Source organism: Schistocerca cancellata, chromosome 1 (assembly GCF_023864275.1).
Source record: "Schistocerca cancellata isolate TAMUIC-IGC-003103 chromosome 1, iqSchCanc2.1, whole genome shotgun sequence".
NCBI classification, from domain to species: Eukaryota; Metazoa; Arthropoda; class Insecta; order Orthoptera; family Acrididae; genus Schistocerca; species Schistocerca cancellata.
The window spans coordinates 154659841-154675633 of record NC_064626.1 but is presented as its reverse complement, the minus strand read 5'-3'; the positions used below and the strand labels follow the sequence as shown (position 1 = coordinate 154675633).

Genomic DNA, 15793 nt, shown 5'->3' with positions numbered 1-15793 from the left:
GAATCACATTTAGTTGGCCTATTCAATACAAAGGATAGTATAATGGATCTGAATTCTTCATGTAAATACAAGAAAACAATTAAAAATATAAAGTGCTTAAGTACTTATTAATTACTGTAGTGTGCATGTAGTACATGTACAGAGTGGAATTCTTTAACAATGATATGAAATTTGTTATGGTAGCGTAGCAGACATTATTCACTCAAAATATTAACACAGTGGCAACGAACACTTACGGAAGATTACTTACAGAAAAGTGCAAATACCAATTCAGAGTCACTTGCTTCTTCGATACTGTCATTACTAGGCTTTGATCTGTGGAAAAGACACACTCACGCTCACTTCGCTTTTCCTGATTTCTTTAGTATCAGTTTCTGTGTAGTGTACACCATTACTCCACTTCTTCAGCATTATTTGTGCCACTTCTTCCTCTAACAGTTTCTGAATTTTTGTCACAGTGAAGCTTTTGTTATTTGTTGTTATATAATGTTTGATCTGCACCCAAAACCATTTGATGGCTTTGAAGTGGCAGTGATAAGGAGGAGGCCTAATAACCCTGTGACCGTGTTCTTTAGCCATTTTGTCAACAACATACTGTTCTCTTTTCGTCGTCATCACTGGAAGTTTTTAAATAACTGAATGGGGTGGGGCATTATCCATCACAGTAACAGACAACCAATGTAAGTTTTCCAGTAGCTGCCCCTTGAAGGAGTTACGAAAACTATCATGATCCATCTCTTCATGTTAGCTGTTTGTCTTCCTCAATTTATAATGCTGCAGATAGGTCAGTACAAAACCAGATAAACTTCCAGCATATAAGGCAATAACTCTTGTTCCCTTTTCCATGGCAAGTCCCATATTTCTGGATGTGGTTTCATCAGCTTAATCTTTTCTGATGATTATCTATGTTTCATCAAGCCACAAAATGACTCCAAATGGCACTTTAACAATGTTTCCTAAAAACTGACAACACCACACAACAATATTACTTTTCTCCATTATAATTTTGTGTCCATTAATGTTTTTGTACCTGAAAAGGAAGACTCTGACAATTGTTAACAAACAAGTCTTGCAGCCACTGAATAATTCTACCTCACTTTACAACAGGGCCATACCGAGGCAATGGCAAGATAGGTGCCCACCGAGGATGCGGGCACAGAGGGGGCACAAAAACTGACAGGAGAGAAAACAAGATGCCTTTGAGAATAAACCTTTCCCTCAGCCCAAGTCTGTAAATACACGCTGTTGTCAATGCGCCCAAACAGCTGCATGAAAGAAATGATTACTACCGAACAGGTGACAAACAGATTGCGTGCCAAAAGTGCACTTGGTTCATATAGCTGCCACCTACACAACTCATTCATGTTCAGCAACAGAGGTTTTGCTGCTACTTTGCTATGGAAGTGTAGGATAATGGCAGGAGGGTGCTGACACGAACATGCTGTCTGACAAAGCTTCCGATTTCTGTCATCTGAAGACTAGAGTGAAACTGTTTAAGTTACATTGCTTCAAAGTATCTGATACAATAATAAGTGCACTGGAAAACAGATCTCACAGGTAACAATCCATTTCATCTCACTTCAATTTACGATTGAGAACGTCTTAAATGAGAGCTCTCTATCTTATTTGGAAAAATTAATATCAGATTTTGCTGCCAAATATAGAAGAAATGCCCGTACAGCTGAGCTAGTTAACAAAACAGTGTGTTTCAAATTCTAGTAGAAAGAGCTGAAAAGAGAACTGACACAACTTGCCATTTCGATATTCTGAAGTGTCTTTTAAGGTATTAGTCATATGAGATGCTTATCTAAACACTGAATAGATCAAGTGCCTACACCATCTTATCAATGCAGTTTCAGCTATTAAAGACAATAAAAAACTACTGAATGTCGAGAATAGGTGAAGTTACCTTGTCAGCTGCTAAATTTGACTTCAATGACATAATCAATGATTTTGTTTGCCTAAAGGCAATGGAAATGAAAATTACATAAAACTCCAGGAACATGTTCTCCACATTTAATTGCAGCCTTTTTTTCTTTTATTTCAGATTAGTAATTTATGAGGAGGAAATAAAATCTGTTCTTTATTCTACATCAGTCTAAGATACAATAGCTACCATGAACAATAGGACATAGATTTTATTTTACTTTCAGTTTTTTTAGATTGTAATTTATTTACTACAATTATGTATCTCATTTGTCGTAAGCAATATTTTTCATTTATATAGGCCATCTAAAAAATATTGTTCAATAATGCTCTATTTTTATTAAACCTACATTACAAATTACAAAATTTCCTAAATAGAAAAAAATCACAGAAAATTAGGTTTTCAGAAAAAGATTCAGATTTTCACTGAAAGCTTCACACATTCTGTAGTGCAAAACAAACTCACTGCACAAAGGAACAAAGAACTCAATGAAACAGATCAAAACTGTTAGTTTACTGGCCACAAGTGTCATCTGCAAATGGCTATTAGCTGTAGAAGAGATATTTGATAAAGATGAATGGAACAGAAGGCACAACCAAGTGCCTTCTCCAGTTCTTGCTATAAAAGCAGTGCTGTAAGAACCTAGATGTTTATCACTTTGTTGTTCTGATCCAGGCATAAATTGATACTAACTACCTAGATAAAGTTTGGTATATAACTTGCCTGTCTCAGTCCTGTAAACAAAATGTAAACAGCAAGTGCCCTAACCGCAGCTGCTCTTACATTGGTGTCATCATCAGAACTGCAGCCGAACAACAGTGTAATGATGAGAATTTGCTTTTCCCTCTAAAAAAAAAAAAAACAAAACAAAACAACAATCACAATATTATTAGTAAGTAAAATATGATCAGATGTTCCAGTCTAAAAAAATATACTATGGCAGTTTTTTTTGGATGTCCTCATTAAATAATAACAAAAAGTATAGTCAAATGAAACTATAATTCCAGAGACATTTTCAAGTCTAGTCAAGTATAACGTTACTCAATTATTAAGACATTTCTTAATTATACAATACCGGCAACTCGTCAAATACGTCTGATGTCATGTTGGCTAAGCAATCACAACCTGCAGTACGCAAAGCTGGTTCATTCATATTTTGAACGAGACAAGTAATTGGTCCACACAGCATTGTCTTCCAGAACAACATAGCTGAAGCAGTAGAAATTGCAGATTCATCTCCTTAAACGTAAATTTAAAATATATTCATTTTCAGAAATGAAACATATTAGACAGAATACAAAGAATGAATAAAGAGTAACATACCCTGCTTAATATCCTGCAGCAGCATACTTGCAACAGCTTCTATTAATCTTCCAGCATGTAACAATATTGTAGTATCACTATCAGTAAAACCAATCTCAATTGCGTCAACTACAAACTGCAAATAAGGAGACACAAGTGATGGAAAATGTGATCTACAGAGCGCCGAGACAACCTGATATGATTCTACTCGCACTGGTACTGGACAGAGGCACTTAACAGACTGCTGCTCCATTTTTTTGTTTTGATCCAATGACAAGTGTTTCCTCAACTCAATGCCTAAATTTTCTAAACTAATTTCAAGCAGCCATGACATTTCATTCTTAGTTTTCGCATCTGTAGTCACTTGTTCAGTTTCCTCATCCAGCTCACTATCCCCATCACAAAGATTGTCTGTTTCATTTCCAGAAATGTCTTCTTTTCTGTCTTCAGCATTATCAACTCCTGAACTTGCATAAACAGGTACAGAAAAGTTTTTATGCCATTTTATTTTTAAAGGTCTTTTCAGGATCTCCATAATTTCTGGTACCGAAGGTTCAACACATATAATTGAACGGAGGACATTAAGACTTGCGACTTGTATATTCCAATCTAGAAATGCACAAAAGAGAGAAATGAAAATGAAAGTAATTTAAAAAACAGTGAAAATAATACAAAAAAGATCATAAATTTACTGTCTCAGTCACTTTTATTTTAGACAACACTAAATGTTTCAATTATTATGCCATTACTGTCAGTTTGATGTTCTTACATCATGAGACTGACTTGTGACATGCTTATGTGTTGTTTATTTAGCAGATAACAATATGGCAAGAAGGTTATGCATTGTCTTGCATGCAAATCTGGAAGAACATACTTTTAAGCTGTCATAGCCCACACATTTCAGTATCACACTGTGATTCACACACACCTGAGATCTCCAAGGACCTCCCTTTCAGGCATACAGTGCCAGTCATTAGCCAGGTGTTTTGACACTGCTGAGACTACCCATGGCCTTTATTGTTTAATAGGTTTCATCGTTTTGGCAAGTTTAAAGTGCTTTAATGTGGAGGTATGATTTTTCCATGGAGAATTTCAATGAAAAATCTAGCAAATACTGTGAAGTTAATGTTCGGTAGAAACACAGGCAGACCATTTTTTTTTAAATTTTAGATCCATAAACAGATTAATTAAAAACTGAAAGTGGATTAACAAGTATTTAACAATATTTAGTCCAGAAATGTCTATGAATGGTGAAATTCTGCATGACTCACTGAAGTGTCGGAACATTGACGCTGTCGATGACCGCCTGAATGGCTGTTTTCAGTTCAGCAATGGTTTTGGCATTATTGTTGTACTCCATATCTTTAATATAGTCCCACAAAAAGGAGTCCTATGTATTCAGATCCGGAGAATAAGGCAGCCATTCGAGGCCCGTGCCAGTGGCCTCTGAGTACTCCCAGAGCCATAATGCGGCCCCAAAGTTCTCCTCCAAGACATCAAATCTGTCCCACTTTGATGGGGTCGAGCTCCGTATTGCATGAACCACACCTTGTCGAAATCTGAGTCACTTTGGACAATGAGGATGAAATCATCTTCCAAAACCTTCACGTACCATTCAATAGTCACCAAGCCATCAATGAACATCACACTAATTACTCAGTGACTGGACAATGCACATCACACAGTCACACGTTGAGGGTTAAGAGGCATCTTGATCATGAAATATGGATTCTCAGTCCCCCAAATGTACCGATTTTGCTTATTGATGAACCCATCCAAATGACAGTGGGCTTCATTGCTAAATCAAACCACTAATTCCCATCATGCCTCATGGCCAACCATGCAGTTTGAATGTCCTAATGCAAACCGTTCAGAAGTTAGTTCAATAACTGTCATGCTGTATTTTATTACAAGAAAAGTAACAGTTAAATTAGCTTGCCTGAAATTTCACAATAACAGTACAATGTTACACAACTTCAACCACAAAAAAGAGACTAGTAGCAGTACTATTTCAGAATTGAAGCAAATATGAAGAAATATGGAGCCGAGATTAAAAGTATATGCAGACACCCAAATCCAAGTTTTCCAGTGTTATGCAGTAATCAGTAAAATCAAATTCAAACAATCCATTTAGGGCCAGACAGAGTACATCAAATACCAAAAGAAACTTATTTAAACCCATTTGCCCACAATCTAATAGTTTTTGAGTTCATCAATTCTACGGATACAGGAATGAAGCCTACTGCAAAGAACTCACCTTTGTGCCTTAGAAAAGCTCTTGTGTTCCTAACAACTTTCATAATAAGCCCATGGCTCAATCTATGGTACGGCGTATTTTGCACCAATCTTGCTACGCACTTCAGAAGCTGGATTATTACAGGAACTGAATTTTCTGCAGAAAGAGCCAAACACAGGGAACGATGAATTTCTTCAATAATATTTCCAACAGTTTCTGAGTATGGTGTGAATGCTGCACAGCGTTTTCCACTATAAGAACAAACATATAATTGATGATGTCTTTCTTACTCATATGTAACTAAAATAGTAGTGCAATGTAATTGGATTGATAACACATCTATTCACCAAGTGGTGGGAGGAAAATACACATATAAAGCTTAAGTAAATGTGCAAGCTTTAGGAGTCAGTGGCTCCCCCTTCTGGCAGAGGGGCTGGAGGGGAAGGAAGATGGAAGAAGGAAAAGGGCCAGCAAGTTTTAAGAATTGGGAAGAGTTCACAAAAATCAGCAATAACCCTGAGATGGGGGAGACTTAACAGAGGGGATAAGAAGGAAAGACTAACTGTTGAGGCCTGCACCGGACAAGATTTGAAAACCTGAAAGCTTAAAGATGGAAGGTAGAGCAAAAGCAAGAGCAAGATTACTGATCATACATCATACATGAATTAATATGAGTGGAAAGCTGAGTCATTGAATGTGGAGGGGGAAGGGGGGAGGGGGACACAGATAGATCAGAAAGTGAAAGATACAGAAAATGAAGTGAAAAAAAAGTTACTGTGAAGCAATGCTGAGACCTCATAAAATAACACAAGTTAAGGTCAGGCAGGCGGTGAGAACCAATGACATAACACCTGTTCTCCTACCTGCGGAGTAGTGAGAAACTGATATAAGGGGAACATCAAGATATTGTGTTTTTCCAGTATACACCCTCTGTCCATGTCCATTCATCCTAACTGATAACTTGGTGGTAGTCATACCAATGCAGAAGGCTAAACATCATTTACGTAACTCTGTTTACATACTAGCTGGTACAGGACAAGTCATTTCACAGGTGGTTCTCCCTTTGATAGTATGTGCTTTACCACTAACAGGGCTGGTGTGGAGGGTGCATAGGGCAAGTCTTACAGTGGGGTTGGTCACAAGGGGAGGATCCATAGAGTGCAGAAGCAGTACAGAATCTGATCAGTATATGGGAAGATTGTGAGGCACCGAAAAGCTGTTCTAGGTGTGGTGGGCAAAATGTCAGACAGAATGGACCTCATTTCAGGGCATGATTTTAGGAAGTTAAATAGTTGATTAACACATTCCAGAGCAGGATAATACTGAGTGACATGAGGTGTACACCTATGCAGTCTTTTGGAGGGATCAGCAGTACCAGGATTGGATGTGATGGTCCAGGAAATCTGCTTTAGAACTACACTGGTGGGGTAATTATGTCCAGGAAGGCTGAGTTGAGAATGGTGGTGTACTGCTGTAAGACTCTGTGGGGCGGCGGGTGGAAATTATATGTTGTTGTTATATAAATGTAGAATGTTATGTAGAAAAGAAATGATGCAATTCACTGCCGTTTAACCATATGTGGGGCGGCGGGTGGAATTATGTTGTTTAAAATGTTCCTATTATTTATGCTGTCTTTTGCCGTTCTCAACACTGGCTCTCTAACTACAATATTGGCAACCAGAAGGTGATTAGCAAAACGTGAAGCCTGTAATGAGAATTCCTAGTGCCCACTTCATCTGAGAAATACACTTATAGCTACAGCTTAAAGCTCTGAGGAATTAGGACATTGTCTGGGATTCATAATCAAAAACGATCATGTAAAAACGTTCACTATATTCTGAAAGTCAAAAAAAAAAAAAAGGAATCCACACAATCCAACTACCAGAGCAGTTCAGAGTCTAATGCGCTGATGCAACTATAACTGTCCAAATTAAATGTTTAAGTGAATGCTCGCCATAATTTGATGATAATGTTCACCAAACGCCACGCTAAATAATGGTAGAATGTCTGTCCCGCGACGGAACGTGAAAATACGACATACGCAAACTGAAGATAGATCATTAAAGTCATCCCAGAATTAACACTTCACTCGAAAATGATTTCATGGTTACGCGTATCCCGATTAACTTAATACGGCATCCGAGGCTGTTTATAACAATGATACCGACACAACACGACTCCCGACACAGATGGTGCGCTAATCAGCGTCTGGAGAGAACTGGGGCCTTCTTTCCTCGCGCAGTGTTCTTATATATAAAGCCGCGGTGCAGATGGCTAAGGGAACACCTGATCAAATTGGCTCTCCCAACTAGCCGCTGGGCTAGTAATGCACCACTTGTTATTGAATAAATCATCGCTTCCTTGGCTGATGGCCGATGAAGCTCTCAATTTACATGTGCATTCAGCACACAGGTAAGTAATCATAATAAAAGTCTGACGTGGCTAAGTCAAATATTTTGGGCGAGAGAATTAATTTAATTACACTACACGCAGTAGTCGAGCTCTGAACTTGCCCTTTGGAGATACACTATCGCTATAGTTATATAGTTATTCAGTTGCAACTTCTCACATCTTTATGATTATAGCGGATCTCCACTTTACTTAAATTTAAACATCCTAGCCTTATTTATTAGCCTACTTAATCTATCTTGCTTCCTTAATTTTTAAGATAAAAACCAGAAAATATTGAATTTCAACTAAAATCTTAATTTGTGAGGTCCAGAAGACTGTTTCTACTCAATTATTATGAAAAAAGAATCTAAATAAAAATTTTTAAGTTTCTAGCTCTTTTCTGTTGCGCCAATGATTTTTACAGAAAAACGTCCAAATTTCGAAAATGGTTAAAGTTACTGAACTGACATTCAACATTTAGTATTACTCCTGACACGCTAGAAACATTTCAGGTTATTTACTTGATTTTTAAAGTATTGCGCAGTTATGATGTCAGAGCTAGTTACAGCGGACTAGGCTGGCACACAATGGAAAGACTGATGTGAATTTTATACGGCGTGAGTAGGCTGCTTCCCTACAACTCCATCTGAAACAATATGTTTGCCTAATATTCCAAGGCTGTATGGGAGGGAACATTTGACATGGCAAGGATGGCAACTGTCAAAATGCAAGTACTGTTGTTTGTTAGTAAGTTTAATGTCAACTGATTCTCAGTGAGGATGAGGCCAATGCCAAGGAAAAATGCACCAAAAAAAAAAGGAATAGGACAATGTGAAATTTAATTGGGAAAATATATTTAGAGATCCTAAAATTTTAATGGTCAGGCTCACCATGAGTCCATATGGCAAATTTGTAACAGCCTTTTGTTGTGCCTATCTACGACTCAGCATATCCGCTATATGGTGAGTAGCAACTTTCCTCTTCATAACATTGTTGCATTCCAGGCTGGATTTTCCATTGTTTGAAAGATGTCACCAATGTATTTAAACCAAATCAGGAGCGGAAGACTTTTGGATCCCAAGAAAGCCTCCTCCAACTGACCTATGGAAAGCTTAGTATAGGTAGGAGTCATACTGGTTCCCATGGCCATGTCCCTGATCTATGTGTCTAACCCTCAAAGGTAAAGTAGCTGTTGGTAAGTATAAAGCTGATTAAGGTAAGCAGAAAGGATGTCATAGGTCTGGAATGAGGTGGCCATTGATTGAGGAAAAGTTCAACAGCAGACAAACCATGTATATGGGGGATGTTGGTATAGATGGAAGTAGCATCAATGGTGACAAGCAAGGTGTCTGGTGGGAGTGGGATGGGCACAGATTTCAGACAATCTAGAAAATGGCTGGTATCTTTAATATAGGAGGGAAGTCTCTCTACAACTGCTTGCATATGTTAATCAACAAAAGCTGATATAGATTCAGGGGTGCTTTGAAACCATAAACTATGGGATGGTAAGGGGGACTGGGTTGTGGATCTTAGGAAGAAGGTAAAAGGTGTGGGTATGTGGTTTGGGTGGGCTAAGTAGTTCTATGGACTGAAGTATTATTCGTGAAGTTCTGAGGAGGGACTGTAGGTCAGTTTGTATGACAGGGATGGGTTCTTGATGGCAGATGCTGTATGTAGAGATATCAGGCAGCTGACATAGACCCTTATTTACATACTCCCTTCAATCAGGTACCACAGTGGTAGATCTTTGTCCACTGGGAGGATAAAGATGCAGTCATCAGTTTTTAGGGATCAAAGAGCCTGGAGTTCTGCAGAGGACGGATTAGGGTTATGTTGTGGGGTCCTGAAAAAGAGTTGTGAAGCAATGGTGGATTGTTAGAAATTCTTGGAATATCTCCACATATCCTGATCAGACCCTATGATCCTTCTGCACCCATTTCCCTACCCTAGAGCTCCTACCCCTGCAACTGTCCCAATGTAAATCTTGTTCTATACAGCCCTCCTATCACCAGCTATACAAGCCCTGAAAGTGGCAAAATGTATATTATCAAAGGGAGAGACATCTGTGGAATCACTTTCTGTATACTAGCTGTTACGTAAATACTGTTTGGTCTTCTACATTGGTATGACTACCACCAATTCTTCCTCCTGACACCCATTTCTCAGAACTCCACAGATGGGAACTGGCGTAACAACATGACCTTGGTTCTCACTATCTACCTGGCCTTAGTTTATGTTTCTCCACACTCAGCATTTCTTCTGAGTGTAACTATTCCTTTCTGCATTCCCTTTTAGTTTTCTGTATCTTTCATTTTATTACCTGTCTATTTTTCCCACCCTCTATCTCTACCACATAAAATATACTTAGCTTTCTGCTCTTATTAACCGCTGCACAATGTTATGCCAGTTCAAAAATGTTCAAATGTATGTGAAGTCTTAGGGGACTTAACTGCTAAGGTCGTCAGTCCCTAAGCTTACACACTACTAAACCTTAATTATCCTAAGGACAAATACGCGCTCCCATGCCCGAGGGAGGACTCGAACCTCCGCCAGGACCAGACGCACAGTCCATGACTGCAGCGCCTTAGACTGCTCGGCTAATTCCATGCGTGTTATGCCATTAATCTCTGTGTTGTTTATTTCCACATCTTCCAACTTAAAGCTCTCAAATCTTGTCCAGTGCTGTCCCAGACAATCACTCTTTCCTTTTCATTCCATCCGTAAGTCTCTTTTCAAAACTCTCCTCATTTCCTAAACTCTCAAGTCCTTTTCTTTCATTCCTTTTCCTTCTCATTCCTCTTCCTTCCTCTTCAATTCTTCTTCGAGAAGAAGAAGCCACTGGCTCCTAAGGCTTGCACATTTACTTAATCTTTACACGTTTTCTCCTGCCACCAGTTGCTGAGTACATTTTTTATCTATATAATTAGAACATATATTCAAAAATAATTTTTTTTAGTGGAATGTAAGTGCAGTTTGTTTACAGGAATATTTGAGTAGATTCAACTATTATCTAAATCTGACACTGCCCTTATGGTGCACTGCACTGTAACATTATCAATAGTTAAAATGACTATTATACAAATGATATGTACATATGTCAATATAGAGTTACTTTCTATCCTTACGTTCAGGATACAATGTTTGTTATTGTCTCCTTTCTAAAAATCAATATAAACTGAAAGGAAATCATAACATGTCACTTCATAATTTCTTTGTTTATTATCCTGTTAATGGTTTCAAGTTGACTTGGTTTAACTTTAGATGGTTATGCTATTTGTAGAATACTGAATTATTATTTCCACATCACTCAGCTTTGCAATGTGGAGAGAAGCCCAGACCAAAAGAAATATACATAGAAGCATTTGTGTATTTTGTACATAGTCAATAAGCTCAATTTATTTTTCAATCAGTGTTATAAAAGAAAAGAAAAATATACAACTATGAGCTGTGGATTGAGATCTCAACCATGCTTGGGACAGAAAAGATTTTCATCAGAAAATGTCATTATGAACACAGTAGATAAAGCTGATGTCTGCACAAGCTTACCACTTTTATACACACTAAAACACTGTACAATTATCATATATAAGTTATCATGTGAACTGATGTGTGTGTGCATTTATAAATGGCTGTCTCACAACTTTACCAAAGATCAATTTAAGGAATATATTTTACTTTTTTTAGTGCACTTAATCTGATTGCCAAATAATACAGCTGCAAAACAGCACTTTCAAAGAGTGAAAAGCTCTTCATACTATCTGTATTTCTATAGCACAGTATTGATTATTTTAAGTCATTGTTTCCTGTAAAATATATAGAATAACATTAAAAAATATAAGAGGTTTGATATGATGTTATAAAATTTAAGACCTGCTTATTTCACAGCATAGCACTTTTCAGATCCAACTTGAAATTATCAGCATATTCACACAGTATTTTTTCTATAGTTGCACAGGAAAACTTTATTATCCAATATCATCTGCATATTACTGCACATTAAATATCTACTGGTGGGACTATGTATTATCAACAAACATTTAGAAGTCTTTAAATGAAATCGTATCTCATTCCTTCTATAGCAGTTGTATGGCTTGGTGGTTACTGGTGATATTATTAACTGAATGTTTGTTTTGAACAAGGTGCTTGCCATATATGAATTTGTTCAGATTTCAGGATATTGGATCAACTTTAACCCATTTTAATTTATCCTCCCATCTGTCCAAGGTAAAGAGGAGCAATCACTACATTCAAGTTGATATGTGCCTAACCTTTGATCTTTGATGCAACTTGATTGCTTTCTTGTTACACATGAGAGTCTGATGTGGTTTATTTCTAGTGGAGGAATTTCTTTCAACGCCATAAGACCATAACAGGTTTGCTATTTTGTATAACATTAAGACATAAGATTGAATAATGATACATTTTTGACTGGGTTACGCTGATTTCGGAGAGCTGGGATGTGTGTGTGTGTGTGTGGGTGGGTGTGGGTGTGGGTGTGGGTGGGTGTGGGTGTGTGGGTGTCAAGACAATTTAATTTTTTTTTCATTATTTTGGACTTCCTGCCGTTGATAATGAAGCATAAGGAACACTCAGAATTTGTAACTGCCATATTTCGTACCTATGAACTGGAAAATAAGAAATCAGATTTATACAAAAATTTCTTCAATGGCCCTAGAATTATGTCTACATTTCCTCTGCAGCTGATTTGTGAAAAACATAAACCTATTCTTAAGAGAGAAAGATAAAGGTACAAGTAGATACACTTTGTGAAGTGGTATAGGAATTTAAAAAATTATATTAAAAAAAGGAAACTACAGCAACATTGATCAAGGTCCAAGTTTTAACCAGACTGAAAAACTGCTAGCTTTCTATGTGTATAAACAAGCATATGATTATTTCCAAGTTTTTCATTAATGCTTTTTACTATTTTGGGCACTGTACTTGCTATGTTGAATTTTTTGAATTTTAGCTCTTTACAGACCATATGCTGGGCTTGAAAGCTGTTGCATTTTGTACATCGTTGTTCGGATTTGTTGTTTCACTTGCAATTTTCACACTGACAAGCTTTTTAAAATTAATAGCAGTAAGGTTTGTGAATCTTCATTCATAACCATTAAAACAGCTTTTGTTGGAATTTATTGCTTTGTTATAAACAGTTTTAATGCAAAACACAGGAAAAGCGAACAGAATTTATTGAATATCACAACAGAAAAGGCCCAGTATCATCAACTCAAGAAATACAACCAAAAAAACTGGCCTGGCATGCTACAGGGGAGATTTAATGGACCCAGGGAGCAAACACACGGTTAGAAGAAGTCAAAACAAAATTTCCTTTGGAATATATGAAATGAAGAGTAACTGGCTAGAAAGACCTTATTAATTATTAACGGTTGATTGTCGCATATGATGACATAGTTTAGAAAAGGTGTAGTGACGTGTAAACAAAGTGTAATATTTCCTTTTATAGTCTTCCACCTAATTACCCATCCCCTTCAAACAGCTTTGTAACTGACATTTTGAAAGTAAGCTTACAGGAGTAAAAGATAAAGTAATAACTATAAATATGAAGTCTTTTTATTAAAATAAGTTATAACAGACACCTGCATTCAGCTTGTAGAAAATATATTTTTGAAGCTAGAAATATGGCTGACAAAGAATTAATAATCTCCAGTCTACATTGTGAAGAAGGATCTCTCAGAAGGCAAGTCATGAGAGTCCTAGTTTGTGTTGTGCCATCAGGTAAAAAGTTGGACAAATAGCCAAACAATACTTTTTTGTCCATAACCTGAAAAATTAAAAATGAAACTAGATTTATAATGAAAAGCTGCAATGGGTATTTCAAATACCAAAAAGAGTGTTAATCTTTGTTATTATACTTTGCCTTAAACCTTGATTATTGTTTGCAGTAAGCACTGAGAACTCTGCCTCACTCTGCCCTGAAAGCTCCTTGTCTTTGCAGTCTGTCCTGTTTCTGAATCTGAATAATCAGACTCACTTGTTTTTAAAAAAGTCGCTACAGTATTGTAATCTTGTGCACTTGATTTTAATGAACCTTCCACTGCTGAGTAGGTCTTCCATGCACAGTGTTCAATGTCAGCTGGCCTGGACTCTGTCTTTTTGGCCTGTCTTGGGTTCCTTAGTTTGACTTTTGAGTTCTAGAAACAGAGAACAGAGTTATGAAGAAAATTCTTTTCTTACTTTGAGATGAGGCACACATGAACAATTTTGTCTCTTATTTGTTTACAATTCTCCCAGTAGAACTAACTACATTCAGTCTCCATGATTCAATCTATTTTAGTACATACTCTCACTTAGTAACAATGAATAACACAATTTCCAAACACTTAATATCCCAATTTTGATGTAATATTTAGCCTACATTACTTAGTACTGTAAAATATATAGAGATCTTCTAGTTACCATGTGCAGTAAACATCTGAAAAACAGATGACACAAAGTCTACTTTATAGATTCTCAGTAGAGGGAGGCAAACACCACAAGCCAGTTGCAACTTCAGTATGTGACAAGATCATTAGAGAGTGCAAACTGGAAAAGGACGGACATAAAAATGGGCTGTGTCCTCTTCAAACAAAACCACTCCATCCCCAACCTTTATCAATTTAAGAAAAGTATGAAAAAATTAAATTCAGTGCCTTAATGACTGCAGTACCTCACTCTGTAAGCATACAATTTAGTTTTAAGCACCCTGAGTACAGCGCATCTCTAAAGAGCTCTATTCATAAAACTGGTACATGTAAAGGTTTCACTCCCAGTCCAGCAACCAATTTAAATGTATTAGAGACTTTAATAACAAAATGTATTCTAGTACACCATGAGGGATTTATACCAAAAAAATTCTTGTACAATACACCAATGTTAAGAAATATCTATTACATTTTACAACTTTTGATCAGTTTCAAACTGTTCACAATAACTAATACAACAAAGCTCATTAATATCAGTTTTATGGAATGAAAATCAAAATGGAATATGTGGAAATATGAAGCAGATGTGTTTGAACGGCATTTCAATCTCACTTGAAGGTGTTGAAATTAGGTTAAAAAACACCAAACCTAGAAGTGCATTCTAAACACAAGAATATGAACTCACAAGGGAAACATTTCTCAAAGGGGATGCCAACACACAACTGTAAAACAGTTTGCAGTGTGCTATTATTCCTATATATAAGAATACCAATTCACAAGCCTCCAACTTGCCACGAGAGCGAGCGAGGGAGGGAGGGAGGGAGGGAGGGAGGACAACAGAGACTGGTTATGTTCATAAGTTAGGGTGGCATAGGCACATGCGGAAAATAACACACAAAAATATGAGAGGATGAGGGAGGAAATGGTATCACTTGGAATAATTATAATTATAGTCAGGAAGAATTACAGGAAACAAGAAAGTGCGCAAACATTGAGTACAGTACTGTTTTAGAGAAAAGTAACAAAGGAAAACATCACTGGGATGAAGAAAAGCCATTAGGCTAAATAGAATGTTGGAAAGTCCAGGTTGGAACATCAACAATATTATGAAAAGGATAGATTGGTACTCACCATAAAGATGGCATGTTGAGATTTAGACAGACACAATGAAAAGACTGTTACATATAAGCTTTCAGCCAAATTTAGAAAAGAGAAACACACACACACACACACATTTACACAACCAAGCACACCTCACACAAACATGACATCCAGTCGCTCTGGTCAGACTGCAAGAGAAACACACAAATGCAAATTTAACCATGTTGGTTTTGTCGAGGACCTGCTCTCCTCTCCCAATCCATGCTATGGAAAAATGTCTTTGCCACCAATCCTTCCAACCAACGCCAACCTAATGCCAACTAAACCCTGCCTCTCCCAGTTCACACCACCATCCAATCATGATCCTCCCCTCCCCCTTCCACCTAACCACATTCTGGTTACCATCCAGGA

The 15793-nt window shown here is 37.2% G+C and overlaps 1 protein-coding gene across 4 annotated transcripts in view; it reads right to left on the bottom strand.

The window, feature by feature from the left end:
- LOC126167365 (HEAT repeat-containing protein 6) overlaps nucleotides 1-15793 on the bottom strand; it is a 78575-nt gene that overhangs the window by 36340 nt on the left and 26442 nt on the right. For 3 of the 4 annotated variants that reach the window (XM_049920474.1, XM_049920470.1, XM_049920473.1), the window contains 6 exons: nucleotides 13745-14011; nucleotides 13457-13641; nucleotides 5487-5716; nucleotides 3251-3838; nucleotides 3003-3166; nucleotides 2651-2773 (listed from right to left, as the gene is read on the bottom strand). In XM_049920474.1, coding sequence (XP_049776431.1) covers nucleotides 2651-2773; nucleotides 3003-3166; nucleotides 3251-3838; nucleotides 5487-5716; nucleotides 13457-13641; nucleotides 13745-14011 — 1557 coding nt within the window. The remainder of the gene's footprint in view (nucleotides 1-2650; nucleotides 2774-3002; nucleotides 3167-3250; nucleotides 3839-5486; nucleotides 5717-13456; nucleotides 13642-13744; nucleotides 14012-15793) is intronic. The other variant, XM_049920471.1, reaches the window with a different exon arrangement.